Here is a 16,220-nt window from a genome sequence, read left to right as displayed (position 1 = left end):
TCGTGAGAGCAAATGCTGTTGCTGTCAAGGTAAATAAATCAGTGTTGCAGCTGAATTTTCGTGCCTGATTTTTTAACGCAATATGTGCCTAAAAAATATATGCCAAAGCATGGGGGCAATCCGCCCCTAATGTTAGGAGCGAATTGCTCCTCCAACCCTGCCCCCATGTTTCAGCATCTATGCTCTTTTTTTAACTGTGTTGGTGAAATCCTCTCCTACAGCGCTGGAGTCACCGCTTTATGTATCACGGAAGCAAATGCTGTCAGAATAAATAAACCTGTGCTACAGCTGTATGGTGTACCTGCTAAACAAATGATGGTTACCAATAAAACAAAGTAACATTACAGTATAACAGTAAGACATACCATACCTGGAAAGCAAATACAATAAAACATAGTATAAATAAAACATTAAAGTTCTCAAATACAGTAACAATAGAGTGAGAACAATAGATATAGAACAATAGAGAGCAAACATAAGAGCGGACAATAGAGAGCGAACTTAAGAGAGAGAACAATAGAGAGAGAAGGAAAATAAAACCGCAACTATTTTTGGCTTTTTACATTTTTTCTGTGTTTTTTTTTTATCTTGCATTTTGAAATAAACTGTAAACTGTAAACGTTCCAGATTAGGGTCTCTCAAAATATGATGGCCATCTCATCTTTCGAGGCCCTTTGTTAGTGTGCCCTAGGACTGTGTAGTGCTGTACCCTACGCTAATACTCCACTAGTGAGTGGTAGCGTTCAAAACATTCACCAATGCAAAGACCAGGTTAGTCAGGACAAAAGGGACAATAAAAGTGGGTGTCATGCCTATATCTGCTATTTCTTCAGACACAACATCTTCTTTGGGGATTTCTTTGGGTAGGGGTACCAGGCAGGACATGCAGAAAATGTCTCTCATGCAGCCGGCTCACTGCATTTGGATTGGGAAGTCAGGCCACAGCACCATCTGGAAACAGAAGGTCTGTGATGATCTCTTCCTGAAATTTAAGGAAGGATTCAATTCTTCCTGAAGCTTTGTATAGCACATAAGCATTCAGCAGAGCCAATTGGAATAAATATACAGACACTTTTTTATACCAGCGTCTGGCCTTATGGGTAATTAGGTACAGTGCCAACAACTGGTGGTTGAGGTTCACCCCCCCATGTTAAGGTTGTATTCGTGGACACAGAGGGGTTTCTCCACAACACCAGTCGCCGTTTGAATTTGGACCGTCGTGTCTGTGTGAAGGGAGGACAGAACAAAAACATTCTTATCATCCCTCCACTTCACAATGAGCAAATAATTACATCTCAAGCAGGCTCTCTCCCCCAGCCTAAGACTGGAATCTACAAGCCTCTGGGGTAAGCCCCAGTGATTATATCACACGGTGCCACATGCACCAATTCCTTGATCAAACAAGTTACTAAAAAGTGTCACGCTTGTGTAATAATTGTACACATACAAGTGGTACCCCTTTCCAAATAAGGGTAACACCAAGTCTTGGAGTTTGCTTCCACTTTCCCTGCAAGGCCCTGACGCAAGGGACTGTCCTCTAATATAGAGCTGGTTAGCTTAAAGGACTTTTAATGGACTTGTGTTATATCCAAAACATCCAATAGGTTGCACCACTACCCCATGTATTTTTCTTAAAGTTAATAAGGGGGCTGGAAGACCTCAAATATGAAGAAACGACTAGAAGCACTAAATGTATTCTCTATGGAGAAGAGACGCTAGAGAGGAGATACGATAGCAATATAAAAATGACCTCAATGGTGATTCTGACAAAGGGAATAACTTATTCAGTCTTAGGGAATGTAAGAAGACACGAGCCATGCAATGAAACTGTAGGAGAAACAGTTTTACCTTAAACTACATAGGGGTGTTTTCACTGTCAAGGCGGTAAGAATGTGGAATTCACTTCCACAATCGGTGGTGTCAGCAAGAAGTATTAATAATTAAAAAAAAAACGCTTGGATGTGCATGTCAGTGAACACAGTATACGGGAAATTATTATGAACACGCACACCTACACAGGTTGAACTGGATGGACTGGTGTCTTTATTCAACCTTACCAACTATGGTAGCTATATGTTACCATGCCCCTCTTTACTCCAAATATTTTTTTAAAAATCCTCATACTCATATCAAGTGTGACCTGACATAATGTACATTTTCACAATGAATTCCTGAATTATTTTTATTGACAGAACATAATAAAATACTAATAAATTGAGACAGTTTCAAAATAGCTTAAGATAATAAAAGTATTATTTAATTTTAAAATATGTAAGGCTCTGATGTCACAAAATATATAGGCATAGCTTATTAAGTGATTAGTTCACCTGACCTTTAATGTTGAGGTTTTTAATTCATAGAAGGGACACTGTCAAGAATTTAAAAATGGTCTCTCCATACAGATACATTTAAAGTAAACACCATTTTTGATAAAAAATTTATTAAAAATCCCCAGAAAAGAAGTAATTTCATGTTTTTAAAAGTTCCATGTGTTAAAATCAACATAAATAGCATAAACTAAATGTTAATGGAATACTTTATCAAAAGTCAAAATCATTTTATGCTCTGGTAAAAAAAATAAAAATTAAAAAAAAAAATTAAAAAAAGGAAATCCAAGGCAGATGGTGTTATCAATCTTTTTGTTTTTTTAATTCTTGTTATGTATTGGTTGCAGAGGAATTAATGTGCATATGACTGCTCGAATATCTTGATTTCTTATGCTATAAATAAAGGGATTAAACAATGGGGTCACCACTGTGTAAACTACTGATATCATCTTGTTAAGGGTTTGTGAGCTGGGAACCAGATAAATTATTATTAAGGACCCATAAAACATAATCACTATGGAGAGGTGAGAGCTACAGGTTGAGAAAGCTTTCTTACTCCCAGTAATAGAGGACATACGTAGAATGGCTATGACAACACAACTGTAGCTCACTAAGATCAAAATAAATGGTATGACCATGATAGGGAACGAGAAGATGAATATTTCCATTTCAAGAACTGAAGTGTCTGAGCAAGCAAGGTCAACAAAGGGAGCAAGATCACAGAAGTAATGGTCAATGATGTTGGGTCCACAGAATTTAAGCTGAGTTAGAAGACTCATTGTTATCAATGTTGATGTAAAGCCAAGCATCCAGCAAAAGATTACCAGGGAATACTGAAATTTCTGGCTCATAATTTTGTTATAGAGCAAAGGCTTACATATGGCCAAGTACCGGTCATAGGCCATCGCTGCAAGAAGATAGCATTCTGTACTACCTGATGCACAGTAGAGATAACTCTGAGCAATACAACCAGGAATGGATATGAAGGCTCCTTTCAGCCATATGATCTTTAGCATATTGGGCACAATAAGAGTTACCATCAACATTTCTGAAAACAAGAAATGTTTGAGAAAAAAATACATGGGGGAGGTAAGAATTGGTCTGGTTGAGAGCAATACGATAATCAAAACATCAATAAAAAGTGCAGAAGTATAAGCTACAAGTATAAAAATGAAGATAACAATCATTGATCTACCCAAGTCTTGAAAACCCAACAGGAGAAATTCTGTAATTTCTGTCCCATTCTGTTCACTCATTATTGACTTTCTGTGAATACAGAATCAGAAATCATGTTTTAGAATACATTTTCATTTTGTTTATTGTATTATTAAAAATGTTGCTAAGGTACAATTGGAAAACTATTGACCGAGCTCAAATGAATCAGTGGGCCAAACTGAGCAGAATAAAATGTAAAAAGGGCTGGGTTTTGTATACAGAGATTCATACCTAATTCATTCCAATAAAAAAAAAAAACAATTTGATAATTGAAATTAATTTTATCTCAAAGAAATGGTAAACTGGTTTTAAATTTTATCAATTGGAAGGCAGCAGGGGCTTTATGTAATTGAAATTCTTCAATTACAGCAGGCAAGAAAAAAGGAACAAGAAGGCCATATGTGGCCCAAAAAACACATGTCTGCTAGATACAATTTGCAGTGAAAATGTTTGCCTTCTTTAAAAGCTAACCATTCTTTTTTTTTGGTTAATTTATTTCTTTACTAACATCTGTTCATAATTATTGTATTACGTTTGAGATCTTAGGCAGCAAATAAATATGTTGTCCCTGAAGTTGATGTGTTGAAATTTGTTGTATACAGTATGGGACTGCATAGCTGCAGGGTGCCCGCGCTGACCAGTGTCCTAAGCCAAAAGTGCCTACAATAGATATGTGAGCATTGGAATGTGCCCATGGAACAATGGAAGAGGGTGGTCTGATGAATCACATCATGTAAATGGCTGGGTGTGTGTGAGTCATTTATCTGGGAAAGAAATGGTATCAGAATGCAATTTTGGAAGAAGGCAAGCCAACAGTATGATGGGTTGGGCAAAGTTCTGCTGGGAAATCTTGGGTCCTGCCATTTATGTGAATACTCCTTGATACATACTACCTACCTAAACATTGTTCCCTTCGTGGAAACGGTCTTCCCTGATGGCAGGGACCCAAAATGGTCAAAGAATGGTGTGAGGAACACAACAATGAGTTTGAGGTGTTGACTCCAAATTTTCTAGATCTCAATCCAATGAAGATTTGGTGGCATTTGCTGAAAAAACAAATCCAATCCATGGAGGCACCACCTCACAACCTACAGGACTCTAGGCTGGGTTCAAACTGTTGCACGATGCGGCTCACAGCAGGGGCCTGGTGCATCCCTGTTCACTGTAGCACATGAATTCCATATGTGTGGGAAAAATTTTAATTCTCAAATCCTTTAATTTGAAAATACAGGCCAATAGAAGGAGGATTAGGAAATGTGCCATAATACAGTGGACAATAGTGACTATAAAAAGTCCTTACAAATCTAAAACTGAAAAAACAGAACATTGTTTATAAGTATCAAGACTTCTAGCTTCTAGCTGCAAGGAATCTCAGATATTTATTCAGTCTTTATGTGGAAACTGGATTAAAAAAAAAAAACACCAGGAATTATTTTCCCAATGGTCATAATTGTGTAGATTAGAGGCTGTGAAACTTTTATTCCAATGGGATTACATTTGTGTAATTTCTTTAGGGATGTATTCCTGTTGGTTTTACCACAGCTTTCTCTTTATTTTCCTTTGTCAAGCCAATAAACATAAAACAGTGGACTAGGATATCAAAAAAAAAAAAAAAAATGAAACAAGATGACCTAGAACCCAAATCTGACCATCAGATGTTTATAATATACAGTGGTGTGAAAAAGTGTTTGCCCCCTTCCTCATTTCCTGTTCCTTTGCATGTTTGTCACACTTAAGTGTTTCGGAACATCAAACCAATTTAAACAATAGTCAAGGACAACACAAGTAAACACAAAATGCAATTTGTAAATGAAGGTGTTTATTATTAAAGGTGAAAAAAAATCCAAACCATCATGGCCCTGTGTGAAAAAGTGATTGCCCCCTAAACCTAATAACTGGTTGGGCCACCCTTAGCAGCAACAACTGCAACCAAGCGTTTGCGATAACGTGCAATGAGGCTTTTACAGCGTCCTGGAGGAATTTTGGCCCACTCATCTTTGCAGAATTGTCCTAATTCAGTTACATTAGAGGGTTTTTGAGCATGAACGGCCTTTTTAAGGTCATACCACAACATCTCAATAGGATTCAGGTCAGGACTTTGGCTAGGCCACTCCAAAGTCTTCATTTTGTTTTTCTTCAGCCATTCGGTGGTGGACTTGCTGGTGTGTTTAGGATCATTGTCCTGCTGCAGAACCCAAGTTCGTTTCAGCTTGAGTACACGAACAGATGGTCGGACATTCTCCTTCAGGATCTCTTGGTAGACAGCAGAATTCATAGTTCCTTTTATCACGGCAAGTCTTCCAGGTCCTGAAGCAGCAAAACAGCCCCAGACCATCACACTACCACCACCATATTTTACTGTTGGTATAATGTTCTTTTTATGAAATGCAGTGTTCCTTCTACGCCAGATATACTTGGACACACACCTTCCAAAGAGTTCCACTTTTGTCTCATCGGTCCACAGAATTTTGTCCCAAAAGTCTTGGGGATCATGAAGATGTGTTGTGGAGAAATTGAGACGAGCTTTGATGTTCTTTTTGCTCAGCAGTGGTTTTCTCCTTGGAACTCTGCCATGCAGGCCATTTTTGCCCAGTCTTTTCCTGATGGTGGAGGCATGAACGCTGACCTTAACTGAGGCAAGTGAGGCCTGCAGTTCCTTGGACGTTGTTGTGGGGTCTTTTGTGACCTCTTGGATGAGTCGTCGCTGCGCTCTTGGGGTAATTTTGGGCGGCCGGGCACTCCTGGGAAGGTTCACCACTGTTCCATGTCTTCGCCATTTGTGGATAATGGCTCTCACTGTGGTTCGCTGGATTCCCAAAGCTTTGGAAATGGCTTTATAACCCTTTCCAGACTGATAGATCTCAATTACTTTCTTTCTCAATTGTTCCTGAATTTCTTTGGGTCTCGGCATGATATGTAGCTTTTAAGGATCTTCTGGTGGACCTTACTGTGTCAATCAGCTCCTATTTAAGTGATGCCTTGATTGTGAACAGGTGTGGCAATAATCAGGCCTGGGTGTGGCTAGAGAAATTGAACTCAGGTGTGGACAACCACAGTTATTGTATGTTTTAACAAGGGGGGCAATCACTTTTTCACACAGGGCCATGATGGTTTGGATTTTTTTTCACCTTTAATAATAAACACCTTCATTTACAAATTGCATTTTGTGTTTACTTGTGTTGTCCTTGACTATTGTTTAAATTGGTTTGATGTTCCGAAACACTTAAGTGTGACAAACATGCAAAGGAACAGGAAATGAGGAAGGGGGCAAACACTTTTTCACACCACTGTAAAACGGCTATGGCTGCAGCATTCACCTTCTATTCACTACTGTTCCCCACAATAAATCCTTTCTACCACTAGATGTTCTTAGCCCTTGTACACACAGTCGGAGATTGCGACTACCAAATCCGTCGGAGTAATTCCGACGGATTAATTCCAGAAGAGGTCCGGAAGTGATGTTGCATACACACGGTCGGACTAAGTTGTCGGAAAATCCGATTGTACATAACGTGATGACGTTATTTCGTTACAACGGGACTACGTTCAGGCTAGTAGCCAATAGCTTTGGTCTAAGAATTTGATCTGAGCATGAGTGGCACTTTGTCCGTCAGAGTAGGCTACACATGATCGGAGTATGTCCAATCGGAGCATTTTGACGGAAAATATTTCCGGCAAGTTGGAAAAGTTGGTCTGACGGATATTCCGATACAGACCACACACAGTCGGAATATCCGACAAAACGCTCCGATCGGATACATTCCGCCGGAATCTCTGACCGTGTGTACAAGGGCTTAGTGTTTTGTGTTTACATACCTGGATCCCAGAAGACTTAGGACATCAGGATGTTGTGGACCTACCCTTGTTCACTTACAGAGTAATGATGCAGAATGTGGCACCAACAGACATAGATTAAATTTCAAAGAGGAGCATCACCACAAGGTGGCACTTTGGATGAGAAAAAGTAATCAACAGTGCCATGTCCTGAATTGGAAGTATACAAGAATGATTGAACTCAAGATGGACTTTTTAGGCACCACAGTATACAAAACTATTTAAATAGAATAATTTATTGATACAAAGTTTTTAAAAAACAACAACACAACAGTGCAATTAAAATTGCTAGCAAGATAAGCTAGACAAACTCCCATATATAGACATCTTCAACATATTGTACCTCGACTTAAATAGAAAGGGTGATGTATATATAATAGGCCTGGTGTGGATTGGTGTCGTGGGTAAAGGAGCTTGAAAGCTCAATGCTCTACATGTTTCACGCTGAACGCGTTTCTTCAGGAGCTTCAGGTAGGTACTATAACAGTAATGGCAGATTCTGGGGAGCACTGCACTGCGTAGGCCAGAGGCCACAGCCACAGTAAGTAACGTGGTATAGCAGTATAAGATCCAGTTAATACCATAGCAAAAAGGGGAACAAAAATAACTACACTGTACTGTCAGTTGGACAGCAATATGTCAATATAATGTGGGGTCCTGTGGGACCCCCCAGTTTCACTGCAATGCTTTCCACCCCAGCATGTGTCACAGACTCCGCCACTAACTCCATTTAACCACTTCAGCCCCGGAAGATTTGGCTGCTCACTGACCAGAGAGCTTTTTACAATTTAGCACTGCGCTGCTTTAACTGGTAATTGCACGGTCATACAATTCTGTACCCAAACTAAATTTGCGTCCTTTTTTCCCACAAATAGAGCTTTCTTTTGATGGTATTTAATTGTCTCTGTGATTTTTTTTTTTTTGCGATATAAACGCCAAAACTGTTGGAAAAAAAAATCCAAATCCAAATCCAACCTCAATTTTAGTCATACATTTAGGTAAAAAATGGTACAAAAAATTGCAATAAGTGTATATTTATTGGTTTGCGCTAAAGTTATAGAGTCTACAAACTAGGGTACATTTTCTGGAATTTATGCAGCCTTTCGTTTATGACTGCCTATCTCATTTCTGGAGGTGCTAAAATGGCAGCACAACCCCCCCTCCCCCCAAATGACCCCATTTTGGAAAGTAGACATTGCTGAGAGGCATGTTGAGCCCAATGAATATTTTATTTTTTGTCACAAGTGAAAAATACAGTAACAATAGAGAGAGAACAATAGATATAGAACAATAGAGAGCAAACATAAGAGCGGACAATAGAGAGCGAACATAAGAGAGAGAGAAGAAAAATAAAACCACAACTATTTTTGACTTTTTAAATTTTTTCTGTGTGTTTTCCTTTTTTGCACTAGGGTCTCTCAAAATATGATGGCCATCTGATATTTCGAGATCCTGTGTTAGTGTGCCCTAGGACTGTGTAGTGCTGTACCCTATGCTAATACTCCACTAGTGTGTGGTAGCATTCAAAACATTCACCAATGCAAAGACCAGGTTGGTCAGGACAGAAGAGACAATAAAAGTGGGTGTCATGCCTATATGTGCTATTTCTTCAGACACGACATCTTCTTTTGGATTTTCTTTGGGTAGGGGTAGGGGTACCAGGGAGGACATTTAGAAAATGTAGCCGGCTCACTTCATTTGGATTGGGAAGTCGGGCCACAGCACCATCTGGAAACAGAAGGTCTGTGATGATCTCTTCCTGAAATTTAAGGAAGGATCCAGTTTGTCCTGAAGCTTTGTATACCACATAAGCATTCAGCAGAGCCAATTGGAATAAATATACAGACACTTTTTTATACCAGCGCCTGGCCTTACGGGCAATTAGGTACGGCGCCAACAACTGGTGGTTGAGGGCCACCCCTTCCATGTTAAGGTTGTATTTGTGGACACAGAGGGGTTTTGCCACAACACCAGTTGCCGTTTGAATTTGGACCATCATGTCTGGAAGGGAGGACAGAACAAAAACATTCTTATCATCCCTCCACTTCACAGCAAGCAAATTATTACATCTCAAGCAGGCTCTCTCCTCCAGCCTAAGATGGGAATCTACAAGCCGCTGGGGTAAGCACCATCGATTATATCACACGGTGCCACATGCGTCAATTCCATGATCAAACAAGTGACTAAAAAGTGGCACTCTTGTGTAATAATTGTCCACATACAAGTGGTCCAAATAAGGGTGACATCAAGTCCCACACAATCTTACCAGCGCTTCCTATGTAGTCTGGGCAGTTCTCCGGCCCTATGTAACTATCTCTTCCCTCGTAAACCACAAAACTATATGTATAGCCTGTTGCTCTGTCACAGAGTTTATACATCTTGACCCCGTATCTGGCACGCTTGCTGGGAAGATACTATTTGAATGACAAATGGCCAGAAAACTTAAGCAGGGACTCATCAACGCAGACAACTTGAGTAAACAAGGCTGGAGTAAACAAGGCTGCAAACTGCTGGTTCAAGTGGTTTACGAGGGACCGAATTTTGTATTCAGGGTCACCCCGAGGATGACAGAGTTCATTGTCATTGAAATACATGAACCGCAAGATCTGCATATGGTGAATTGGGTCAGCGGCCCAATATTAACACGACTCACTTTTTTTAGTTATGCCCATGAGGAGGGATAGGCCTAGGAAATTCTTACATTTTGAGACTGTAATAGGTCTCCGATGTCTGGAAAGGGTCAACTGGGGATTAGCGGTGATGAATTGACCAGCATACAAATTGCTTTGTTCCACAATAGATCTATAGAGATCTTCTGTGAAAAACAGCGAATAAAAATCAAGTGACGTAAAATCAACTGTTTCCACCTGAATTCTGGGTTGGCCAGTGAATAGGGGAAGTGCGGGTGCTGCAGAAGTGGTGGGCTCCCAATTCGGATTGGCAAATGCAGCAGGAAGGGCACTATGGGTTTGACAGACTTGTCTTCGCCTTCTTGGTGGCTGCGGGACACTAGTTGTGCTAGCCACCTCACCAGCTTGAACTACACTTATGGAACTCGCCACGTCACCAAGTGTTACTGCAGTGCTGGATGTACGACCAAGATGTACTAAGACTCTGGTGCTTGCCAGTTCACCAGAAAGATGAGCAGCACTAGTACTGCCTCTCTGCTCTATACGAGAGCCCTACGGCTCTTGCACCTCAACAACAGCTGAAGAATAGGGTCAGGTACACCTGACCTTGGCAGGGACCACTACTCCGTCATCAGAGCTATCTGTCAGGGTGCCGCTGCTGTCTACAGGTTCGTATTCTGAGCCTGAATCTGACAGATGGGTGAGTTCCTCTTCTCTCTCATCTGTCATGCTCAGAAACATGTAGGCCTCTTCACTAGTGTACCTTCGATTTAACATTTTGGCCTCTAAATTTACTGGTACAACTAGTGAGACTCACAGGAAAAAAGAACACTTGACTGACAGCAACTGCTTCAAATGCTACCAAAAAAACTGTTAGGGTTCACAGGGATCAGGCCTGACTCTGCAAATGCTGCAGTTATGTGTTTAGTGTTTTGTAAGTGACAGTGATCGATTAATACTGCACTAGGGTGGGCTGTGCTGGGCGGAGGGGCTAAACGCAGGTGCTAGCAGGTATTTGGGCTGATCCCGCTAACGCTACATTTTTGGGAACCCTAAACTATTGGGGACGCTAATATAGTTCTGAATAGAGCAAAGATTTTGATCCGTTCAGACACTATACTACTAATGGAGGTGTATGGTGCATTCCTGGGTAATAGCGCTACTGGCACTAATCTGACGTTGCCTGGGGCGATGCAGACCCTAACTGATGCTAAAACCTAACTGATATCACCCGCCGGATGATCAGGGGGTTAAACCTTTTATTAGGTAATGTACCGCGGGTGCCCTGATGCTATAAAAAAATAACTAACTAACCAGGGTCACCTGGGACACTAATACCTTTATTAGTAGACTATAGGGGGGTCCCTAGATCTATCTGGGCCTACTACTAAGTACCCTAATGCTGATTAGTGTCACAAATGACACCAGTACAGTGATCAAAGAAAAATATGAACACTGCACTGGGTGACACAGTGACGGGGAGTGAAGGGGTTAACTGGGGGGTGATCTGGGGGTGAAATGTGTGCCTGTGTGTACTGTGTCAGGTTAGTGTTGGTGCAACTCACATTTGCATGTCCTCTCTCCTCTCTCTGGAACGGAAAAGGATTCCAGAGAGGGAGATGACATCACGGATGACGAAGCATTTCATTCGTCAGAACCAATCAGCAAATCCAGGCAAGAAATCATTGGTCCAGGCCTGGAGACTGATCGGTTCTGAAACTAATCCAATCGTCGCGGCCACCGTAAGGTAATGTTGTTTCGCCCACCCATGCTATAATAAGGCTTACCTGTAGGTACTGGAAATATCTCCTAAACCTGCATGGTTTAGGACAGTGATGGCAAACCTTGGCACTCCAGATGCTTTGGAACTACATTTCCCATGATGCTCAACTACACTGCAGAGTGCATGAGCATCATGGGAAATGTAGTTCCAAAACATCTGGGGTGCCAAGGTTCGCCATCACTGGTTTAGGAGATATTTACCATATATACACTTGCACCGATGTCATCAGTACATGTGCACTGCAAAAAGGCCATGATCATACCATTCCTATAGGGCCCATGCCATTGGCTCCTGCACACGTGTGCGGGAGTGACGTGACTGGAGTGGGTGATATTTGGAGACAGGATTGGTGATGTAGCTCAGGGCAGAGTTGTGGATGGCTTTGTATGTTGCAATCTTCCTAGTGGATACAGAGACTGCAAAGAACCCTTTCCTTCTCCCAAAAAGTTTTAGATTGACTTTAACTACTTCCGCTCTAATACCAGCATAACCCACATGGACCAAAGCTATTTTTTAAATTGAAAAATTTACATTCTTTTGGATATATATATATATATATATATATATGTATATATATATATATATATATATATATATATATATATATATATATATATATATACAGTATCTGACAAAAGTGATTACACCACTCACATTTTTGTAAATATTTTATTATATGTTTTCATGTGACAACACTGAAGAAATTACACTTTGCTACAATGTAAAGTAGTGACTGTACAGCTTGTATATGTTCCCTCAAAATAACTCAACACACAGCCATTAATGTCTAAACCACTGGCTACAAAAGTGAATACACCCCTAAGTGAAAATGTCCAAATTTGGTCCAAAGATTTTGTGTGGCCACCATTCTTTTCCAGCACTGCTTTAACTGTCTTGGGCATGGAGTTCACCAGCGCTTTACAGGTTGCCATTGGAGTCCTTTTCCACTTCTCCATGATGGCTTCATGGAGCTGGTGGATATTAGAGACCTTGCGCTCCTCCACCTTCCGTTTGAGGATGCCCCACAGATGCTCAATAGGGTTTAGGTCTGGAGACATGCTTGGTCAGTTCATCACCTTTACCCTCAGCTTCTTTACCAAGGCAGTGGTCATCTTGGAGGTATATTTGGGGTCATTATCATGTTGGAATACTGTCCTGTGGCCCAGTCTCCGAACAAAGGAGATCATGCTCTGCTTCAGTATGTCACAGCACATGCTGGCATTTATGGTTCCCTCAGTGAACTGTAGCTCCCCAGTGCCAGGAGCACTCATGCAGCCGCAGACCATGACACTCCCACCACCATGCTTGACTGTAGCCAAGACATAATTGTCTTTGTACTCATCATCTGGCTGCCCCCACAAACAATTGACACAATCTGAACCAAATAAGTTTATAATTTTATCTTGGTCTCGTCAGACCACAGGACATGGTTCCAGTAATCCATGTCCTTAGTCTGCTTGTCTTCGGCAAACTGCTTGCGGGCTTTCTTGTGCATCATCTTCGGCTTCCTTCAGGGATGACAGCCATGCAGACCAATTTGATGCAGTGTGCAACATATAGTCTGAGCACTGACAGGCTGACACCCCACCCCTTCAATCTCTGCAGTAATGCTGCCAGAACTTATACATCTATTTCCCAAAGACAACCTCTGGATATGACGCTGAGCACGTGCACTCAACTTCTTAGGTCGCCAATGGCGAGGCCTTTTCTGAGTGGAACCTGTCCTGTTAAACCGTTGTATGGTCTTGGCCACTGTGCTACAGTTTCAGGGTCTTGGCAATCTTCTTATAGCCTAGGCCAGTGATGGCGAACCTTGGCACCCTAGATGTTTTGGAACTGCATTTCCCATGATGCTCAAATAGACAGCAGAGTGCATGAGCATTATGGGAAATGTAGTTCCAAAACATCTGGGGTGCCAAGGTTCGCCATCACTGGCCTAGGCCATCTTTATGTAGAGTAACAATTCTCTTTTTCAGATGGGAGAGGCAAGGGAAAAGTGGGAGGAGGGGGCAATAGAGCTAGAGAGCAGGAGGTCTTGGGAGGAACAAAGAGAACGATTACAATTACCATTGTTATTGTTAGTAATCTGAACTTAATTTGTTGGGTGAGTTGAAGCCATTGGAGGGGTTGGCAGAGAGGGGTAGCAGTCATTGAGCAGTTTGTATGGTGGATGAGTCTGGCAGCAGCGTTCATGATGGACTGAAGGGAGATTTCCTATATAAAGGTAAGCCAATGAGAAGGGAATTGCAGCAGTCAAGGCGGGAAATGACTAGGGAGTGAATTAGAACCTTTGTGGTGTCATTGGTTACAAAGGGGTGTATTTTGGAGGTGTTGCAGAGATTTGGACAGTGATTGGATGTGAGGCTAAAAGGATAGACCAGAGTCCAGCATTACACCTAGAACCTTGGCATGCGGGGATGGGCTTATAGTTGTGCCATCAATCTGGACAGAGAGATCAGGGGCAGGGGCATGTAGGGGAGGAAAAATTATGAGATTGTAAGTTTTCTGGAAGATCTGAAACATATTTACTCCACCATAGGGCTACACAACGCTATTGCATCACTATCATAGCGCTACACGTTTCCCTCCCACAAGGAAATTATTAATAGGATCATAAGGCTCTCTTAGGCAAAATTTATTATAGGTTGTGTAGTCCTATGGTGGTGTAACTATACTTCAGATCTTTCAATAAATAAGCTTTTTACTATGGTGACCAGCCCCCCTTGTTTTGTGAAAGAGTGATATGAACAGCAGGTGAGAGATAGGCAGGAAGAAAAAAAAAAGAAGAAAGAAAGCCAGGAAGGATGTTAACATTGGAGGGAAGAGCTGAACCTCCCTGCCTTTCCCTTCTCCCAATTAATTCCCCTCTTTCTCATACTTTCATTCTTCTCCCCACCCCCCATTCCCTTTCTATTCTTTTTTTTTACTCCATTTTGTTTTCCCTTCTCCCCTTTCTCTTCTGTTTCTTAATTTTCTTTTGTAGACCTTTACTGGCTTATTGTTAAAAAAAAAGATCTCAACAGGGTGAAGACCCTAATACTATGGCAAGCCTGTATTAGAGATGAGCCCATGGTTCAAGTCGAACTTGAACATTGGGTGTTTGCCGTTCATCGAATTCCGAACATTATGGGGCATTCGCAAGGAAATTCGAGCACCCACGGAACCCCCTATAATGCACTGCGAGATTGCAGTGCATTGACGGCTGCTGATTGGCCAAAGCATGCTTTGGCCAATCACAGGGTGCCTTTGGCCAATCGTGGCTCAGGGGGCTAAGTGCATGCCCCACACTATGTAAAGCTGCTAACATAGCGGCGGTATATAGTGTAATGAATGAGAGCAGCAAAATTACATTTCTAAAGGAAAAAAATTTCAATTAAAACAGTTTGCGGCTATAATGTATTGCTGTATCCCGGCAATATACATAAACATGACTGAAACAAGTTTCCCTTCCCCACCAATCAATTACCTGGCCCTTCAGGTCTGGTATGTATTTAAAGGGGAACCCCCCGCCAAAATAAAAACAATGGCATGGGGGTCCCCCCAAAAATCCATACCAGACCATTATCCGAGCACATAACCTGGCAGGCCACAGGAAAAGGAGGGGGCGATAGAGCCCCCCCCTCCTGAACCATACCAGGCCACATGCCCTCAACATAAGGAGGGTGCTTTGGGGTCATGTGACGTCACATGATGTCAGAAGGAGGTGGGGTCACCTGGTTACATCATCGGGTGGCCCCACCTTCAGCTTTATAACAGCTGTCATTTCGAACAGGCTGCAGTTGTAGGACGCCTCCCATGGGAGGCAGAGTTTTTATTTTTTCTGGGTTTTTTTTGGTCGTCAAAGCTGTGACTGAAGATGGATTTACATTGAGGGACACCCTACCCGCAGACCCCTACAAGGGTTGTGGGGAAGAGGCCCTTGTCCCAATCAACATGGGGACCAGGTGTTTTGGGGAGGACCCCAAAGCACCCCCATGTTGAGGGCATGTGGCCTGGTACGGTTTAGGAGGGGGGGCACTCTCTCAATCCCCCTTTTCCTGTGACCTGCCAGGTTGCGTGCTCAGATAAAGGTCTAGTATGGATTTTGGGTCCATGCCATTTTTTTTTATTTTGGCATGGAGTTCCCATTAAAAATCCATACCTGACCTTAAGGGCCTGGTATAGGTTTTGGGGGGCCCCCACGCCATTTTTTTTTTACATTTTGACTGATAATGGCCTGGTAATGGACTGGGGGGAACCCACGCTTTTTTTTTCAATGACTTTTACCTATATTGCTGGGATTCGGCAATACATTACATTTGCAAGCAATTTTAAATGAAAATGTTTCCTTAAGGCCGCGTACACACGCGGGGACTGTTCGCTCAACTTTGTCCGTCAAACAGTTTCAGCAAACAGTCCGCTCAAAATTAGCATGGACGGACTTGCCCACAC

At 41.9% G+C, this 16,220-nt stretch overlaps 1 protein-coding gene across 1 annotated transcript; it reads right to left on the bottom strand.

Annotated features, from left to right (window-relative positions):
• Positions 1-2,276: 2,276 nt before the first annotated feature.
• On the bottom strand, positions 2,277-3,583 carry LOC143963886 (olfactory receptor 11A1-like). Its single transcript, XM_077473626.1, has one exon. The coding sequence runs from the start codon at positions 3,581-3,583 to the stop codon at positions 2,648-2,650; it is 936 nt and encodes a 311-aa protein (XP_077329752.1). The 3' UTR covers positions 2,277-2,647.
• Positions 3,584-16,220: the final 12,637 nt, after the last annotated feature.

The sequence above is a fragment of the Lithobates pipiens genome, unplaced genomic scaffold (assembly GCF_037356315.1).
Source record: "Lithobates pipiens isolate NorthernLeopardFrog02 unplaced genomic scaffold, aLitPip1_a1.2 Scaffold_8, whole genome shotgun sequence".
NCBI lineage: Eukaryota > Metazoa > Chordata > Amphibia > Anura > Ranidae > Lithobates > Lithobates pipiens.
The sequence above is the reverse complement of the archived record's forward strand: the minus strand, read 5'-3'. Positions and strand labels throughout refer to the sequence as shown.